Source organism: Diadema setosum, chromosome 20, assembly GCF_964275005.1.
Source record: "Diadema setosum chromosome 20, eeDiaSeto1, whole genome shotgun sequence".
NCBI lineage: Eukaryota > Metazoa > Echinodermata > Echinoidea > Diadematoida > Diadematidae > Diadema > Diadema setosum.
Window position 1 is genome coordinate 34,269,306 of NC_092704.1, and position 6,063 is coordinate 34,275,368.

General features: G+C 42.4%; 1 protein-coding gene across 1 annotated transcript in view; it reads right to left on the reverse strand.

Moving 5' to 3' along the window:
- Positions 1 to 2,231, reverse strand: part of LOC140243631 (kinesin heavy chain) — an 87,873-nt gene extending 85,642 nt beyond the window's left edge. Inside the window, exon 1 of the mRNA XM_072323296.1 lies at positions 1,701 to 2,231. Coding sequence (XP_072179397.1) covers positions 1,701 to 1,823 — 123 coding nt within the window. The 5' untranslated portion in view covers positions 1,824 to 2,231. The remainder of the gene's footprint in view (positions 1 to 1,700) is intronic.
- Between the last annotated feature and the right edge of the window lie 3,832 nt (positions 2,232 to 6,063).

Below are 6,063 nucleotides of genomic sequence, written 5' to 3' on the forward strand. Positions count from 1 at the left end.
CCAATCTTGGCTCCTTGCAAAATTCACAAAAATTTTTGGTTTTAACAAAACCTGCACCAAGGTTCGACATCCCGTGCCAAAATTTGACCATGCGCTGCCAAAAGCATAGTTCTTACATGTACTAGTCAGCAGTCAAATTTTGGATGGTGTTGTGGTCAAATTATGGGCGACTTGCTTTACAGTACAGCCATGGGAAAGGTAAATTTTGGACAGCCACCACAATTTATATGGTCACTCTACACTAGAAACCTATCTTTGTTAGCTTATGCACATTTTGCAAGTCGTGACGGTGCTAGTGCGAAAGTACACTAGCGCCGATGGCTGTCCCAAAAGAGCTCTTGCCCAGTCAGGCAAAATTTTTGGCAATTGTGCACTTTACGGCCCTATATCACCAGTGCGAGATTTTATCCAAATCGAGCAGGACGTGCGAATATGAGTACCTATCAGGCACCGCGGGTTCAACAGCATGTGTTCCGGTACTGTGCTGTGTCCATGCGTGTGAGATTTTGCACTGGGATGCAGTGTGTGAACTACATATATTCCTCAACGTGAGTGTGCGTTGTGAAAGCACTTACGGTACGCCACATGGTTGCTCTAATGCCCTTCCCTGCGCTGCGTGATTGAGAAGAGACAAACAGGGTGCTGTGCATTGGCACACAACGGAACGCAACCAGTGGTAAACTTTCGTCCTTCATTCATGATTTTAAATGAATGGGCACTGAATTATTATCTCAAGCAGGGGATTAACATTTAACCTATTGCAGGGGACATTTATGTATGTCAAGTACCTTGGTGAAATTATTCTGTGAAATAATTTTTTTAAAAAATCCAAAATTTTATCCCGATTAGTAAGTTTGTTGTGTCCAGTTGCCGATTTACTCACCCGATCAGCCCGACCAGACGCTGTGCGGAGTACGCACTTGTGTACAGCAACAGGGCTGTGTATCACACACACAAGCCTCGCCTGCATGGGTAGTTTGCGCGATTTGTGACGGAGTATTTGTCAGGATGGATGACAGAGGAATATTCACATAACTGCTAGCCAGGATGTTCAGATATGGAAGCTATTGTATCACAGACTTACTGCCAACTTTCTCACATTTTGTGCCTGATCATGGCAATTTTCTACGATGTACACAAATGTAAAGCTCGATAATCCTGCAGCGGAGAGCAAAGGCATGCGATATTGCGATCGCACAGCGTCAGCTACGCAGCGCATCTACATAGAAGCGTAGTGAGTGAAGCGGGCATTTAGTGACCTTATCAGTGAATATCACTTGTCAAACGGCGTTTCATACAGCAAGAGAACCTCGCCGGCTGCTCAGCGGTGGTTCATGGGATATCCTGCTTGGCATACGGGGAATGAGGTAGCGATAATATAGGGCTGTAAAGTGCAAAATTGCCAAATTTTTGAGCCTGTGTCACATGACAAACACCAACACTTTTCTAAACAATGGTCAAAATGCAATGAACAACTGTCAACAACACCAATCCAAGCACACAGGAATAGGACCTACAACTGCTGTAGGCCTACTCCGCCTCATTAAAAAAAAAATAATAATAAAATAAAAAGTTTCTTGGGCTGAAAAATACACAATCTGACAATTCCCTCATTAGATTATCAAACAAGGCATGCACACAAATAGATGTGGGTCACTCAGGAATGGATAATTTTAGTTGCACATTTGTGGAATACCTACCCCGACGACAACTTGTTCCTCGCTCTGAATTTTGACACAGACATGAGAAGTGTTCTGTTCATTCGCATTCATGGGCCGCACACGGCACACCACTTTGATATTGCACTCCGCAGGGTCTGCCATCCTCTTGGTCTGGAATTATCTGTTCCCTTTCCGATGAAATTTGTCTCAGTTGGATAATACTGTCTGAGAGGCCACGAAATCGTTGATAATGTACTGACCGATCACTTCATTTTCCAACTGTTTGCATGCGTTGCACCAGTCAGTAATGTATAATGAGATGCAACGTCGGTCGGGCGGGCGGTGCGCTACCGGTGTGAACGGACGTACAAAGCCTGTAGTGTAAGGAGCGACGTGCACCACTGTACCTCGAATAATAATTGAAAGGGTATGAAAATCAGCAGTATTACTCTCCAAATACTGCCAAAACAATACCCAAACAAACCATTGATGGTTAAATGCGATATTCCATAAAACCACTCGGTTTGATATTGAATAATTGTGAGATAAATCGACAAAATATGTCCTAAATTCCGTGAGTAGCGACCCTCCCTAACACCGGCGAACAGAGGTAATTCATTAGGTTCGCGGGTGTTGAGACGCACTATGCATGTAATTCATACGATCGTCTATCATCCTGGCACATATACGACGCGCGGACATTAGACGCACGTACGCCTCCAATGTGTGCATTGATGAAGGGATGAAATAATTGAGTTCAACCTTGACGTCAGGACCGATGTGATTATCCGGAGCTGCGATGCAACGATAAACTCATGCAAAAACGAGAAACTCCTTTAGTTACTAGTAGTTTAAATCCGGTAAAGAAAAGAAGCTATAAATAGGCCCTTGTAGCTGATGTAATCTGTGCAATAGCATAATATCTGCTGACCATGAGCCTTCAAATTCGAATTAAAAAACAACTGTTTGTGCATGGTCTGCATAATAAATGTCAAAAAAAAAAAATAGCTATGTTTCCTCAGAACTGTTTGTCTCAGTCGCACAAAAACTTGTTCATTTTGTCTCATTTACAGGGGAATCACTAAATATTCGGCGCGATTTCTCAGGAAAATAGTTTTATCTGAGAACACAAGCATAGAGTGTCATAAAAACAGCAAAGTTATCTGCAATGATAGGCCTATTCAATACTGAAGGAGCCAATGAGATGAAAATAGAATAGAGCACTAAAGGAGAAGGAGGAGGAAGAAGAAGATGATGATAAAACGACCTGTAAGCCACTATTATGATAATATCCCCGTCACAAACACGTTTTGACAGTATTTTCTTCTGCCAAAATTTGTCAAAAGATATTGATGAATGATATTTCTCTCTGCTCTGTGACAGTTAAGTGTTTCACACACAATAGTGACAACAGCAACTGAATTGTTTTCTCCACACTGAGGTGACGAAAATTCATCTGCCCATCCCCTTTTTTCCATTGCGAATGTTAAATAGCTATAGGATCTAGGCCTACAAATAACTAGATGGTTTCCCCTAATTGTGACTCTCTGTTGCTTTTGATCCCTTTCCGACTATCTGGTCCGTGTCTTTCGGGGATTAATTGTCCGTTAATCCGCTTCATGGTTGAATAGTTCTGTAATCCAGGGGCGGATGGGAATTCCGTAAAAGGGAGGCGACCGGCTTTACAAAATAATAGGGGGGCGCAGGCGTCCCCCTCCCAATTTTTTCTTTTTATTTCTTTTGTTTTAACAAAAAATAAAGAGGGGCACGCGCCCCGTGTGCTCCCCTCTATCCGCCACTGGTAATCTGCATCACTTCTAAACTGGATTTCTTCATTTGAACCCGCTATATAATTGATTTTACAACCGGAAATGGTTATAGGACCTGTCCATTTTTGTCACTCGATCATCCCAAACCTGCAGTATACTTGACCCGTCTGCTAATATAGACCAGGCCCAATAGTAGCTCATATTTACCATCGGAAATCGTCACTTAAAATCGGGATACACGTGGCTGCAAGTAAGCCTACACTATTCAAAAGAACGCTCACATGCTTTTTGTTGTTGTTTTTTGTAGGCACTTCAAAATATATGAAAACTTTCTTGAAGTAATTTTTTTAAGAAAAATAGTTTTCTCATTCAAACTTCCAACTCTTTGTTCTACTTTCTCTTTTTTTTTTCTCTCCGCCTCCTCTTCCTCCTCGTTTTTCTTCTTAGGTCCTTCTCCTTCTAGGTTCTTCTTATTCCTCTTCACTTTGTGTTTTCTAGTGTATATTTGTGGTTTGTTTGTTGTTGTTCCTTTACTCTGGAGCTTTGCGCTTAATATCAGTAAACTTTCATACACGTCACATCATTCAGACCAGTGCCAGTTTGTCAGGCTCGCTTCTGCTGGCAAACCATTTGAACTTATAGTGACTATTACTCATCGAACCCATCTGTTAGACATCTCGAGAATTGATTATTTTAAAAATGCCTATAATTATACTAGTATCCGATATGAAACCGACGTGGTATCAAATTCATTGCCAAGAATCGTTTTCACTCATTCTCTGGATCCCCATGGAGGTAGATAGGAAATATAAGGGCGCCATCTCTGGTAAAAATACGGTTCAGTCTCGCAGGCGTTCGGACGATGCAGCTGCCACCGATCTCTCCTGGACTGTGCAATGATGTGATATGATCGAGGATTGATTTGCTCCAACCCTGCAAAGTAGTCTGGGTGTATACCAGAGGCTGAACCTTGCTTTACTGTCCGCCCAATGTTTCAGTTATTGATTTAAAGGGTCATTATAGTTTTGGTTGAGACCTAGCTTCATGTTTCTAACATTTTGGGTGAGATAACGAGAAACCTCTTATGAAATGAAAGAGCGTGTAATTCCAAGAGGGATTCAACGTTTAGATGAAAATTGGTTTTGAAATAGTTGAGATATCCCAAACAAAGTGATCATAAGAAAGTTGGGACCTACCTTTTATTAGGATCGCTTTGTTCTGCTTTTTTTTAAATCTCAGTCATTCTAAAAACAATTTTCATCAAATAAACTTTTAATTTCTCTTAGAATGGTGTGCTCTGTCATAGTACTAATTTCATCTGTGGTTTCTTGGTCTCCCTTAAGCATACTTACATGCTCTATTTTTTTCTCTTTTCCCCCACTCTTGGGGGGGGGGGGGCTGCACCCTCACCCCCGCCCCCCCCCCCTCCCGACTCCGCGGTCCCTGGGTTTGATCCAACGACGATGCAGAGCATCGTCCACAAGGCGCAAAGCGGCGATGTCTGTGAACCACATTTGGCGGAGCGCCGATTTTTTTTTTTTCCCGCTATTTGAATCCCCGTAAGTGATGTTTTCCTGGTACTAACGCAATGGAAACCATAAAAAGCAGTCCATGATAACGTCTTTTTAGATCAAGTAACATTTTAATACATGTACACAGTTATATCAAAAGTTATCATGTGTTTGGTTATGAGTCTGGACATGGCGTTTTCCTATACGCTTTGAATTTGTACTTGGCAGCCCAAAGGGGGGGGGGGGGGGGTTCAAACCCCCGAAACCCCCCCCCCCCCTGTAGATCCGCCACTGGATGTATTCTGCTAATGTTACAGCATTGATTCAACCCACGTGCATATTGGGGTAAAATGATATGCAATGGGTCAACATTCATCTCAAGTCGACCACAGTGTGTTACTGTCAAGAAGCATTTACTCTGCCGCTGTGTTACCCACGATGATGATTATGACGCATCGGAACTCTTCTTCTTCTTCTTCTTCTTCTTCTTCTTCTTCTTCTTCTTCTTCTTCTTCTTCTTCTTCTTCTTCTTCTTCTTCTTCTTCTTCTTCTTCTTCTTCCAGGGCCGGCGGAAAGGGGGGAGGGGAATGTTGCACTTTTTTGTTTTTGTTTTTTGTTTTTGTTTTTGCACAAGATATAATTGGGAATACATAGAGTACGTGTAACCAGTTTTGGTCCCCCACTTTTTTACCCCGGAAGTGGCACCAGAAAGTTGCGCTGAAGACCTTTTTTTTCCTTTCTTTCTTTCTTTTCAGCTGATGAAACCCGGAAGTGGCAGCCAGAAATGTAAACTGGCCCCCTCCTCTGTGTACTGTGTAAGCTGTTGTTTTCGCGTAGAGATATTTTCGCGAATGAGCAGGTTGCAGACATTTTCGCGAGATGTTGCTTTAGCGAAGTGACACCGAGGCTATTGTAAGTACACTATTAGCCTAGCGCATGGTGACATTTTTGCGTGTTGTTGAATTCGCGGTCCAACAGTCATTCGCGAAAATTAAACTCTTGCGAAATTAACGGGTTATACAGCATCAAGTACACGTCATTGCGCAACATCGCATGCATGTGCAGTCAAATTAAAGATCGATCTACACTACACATAGAATCTACGTGTGCGAATCTAAGTGA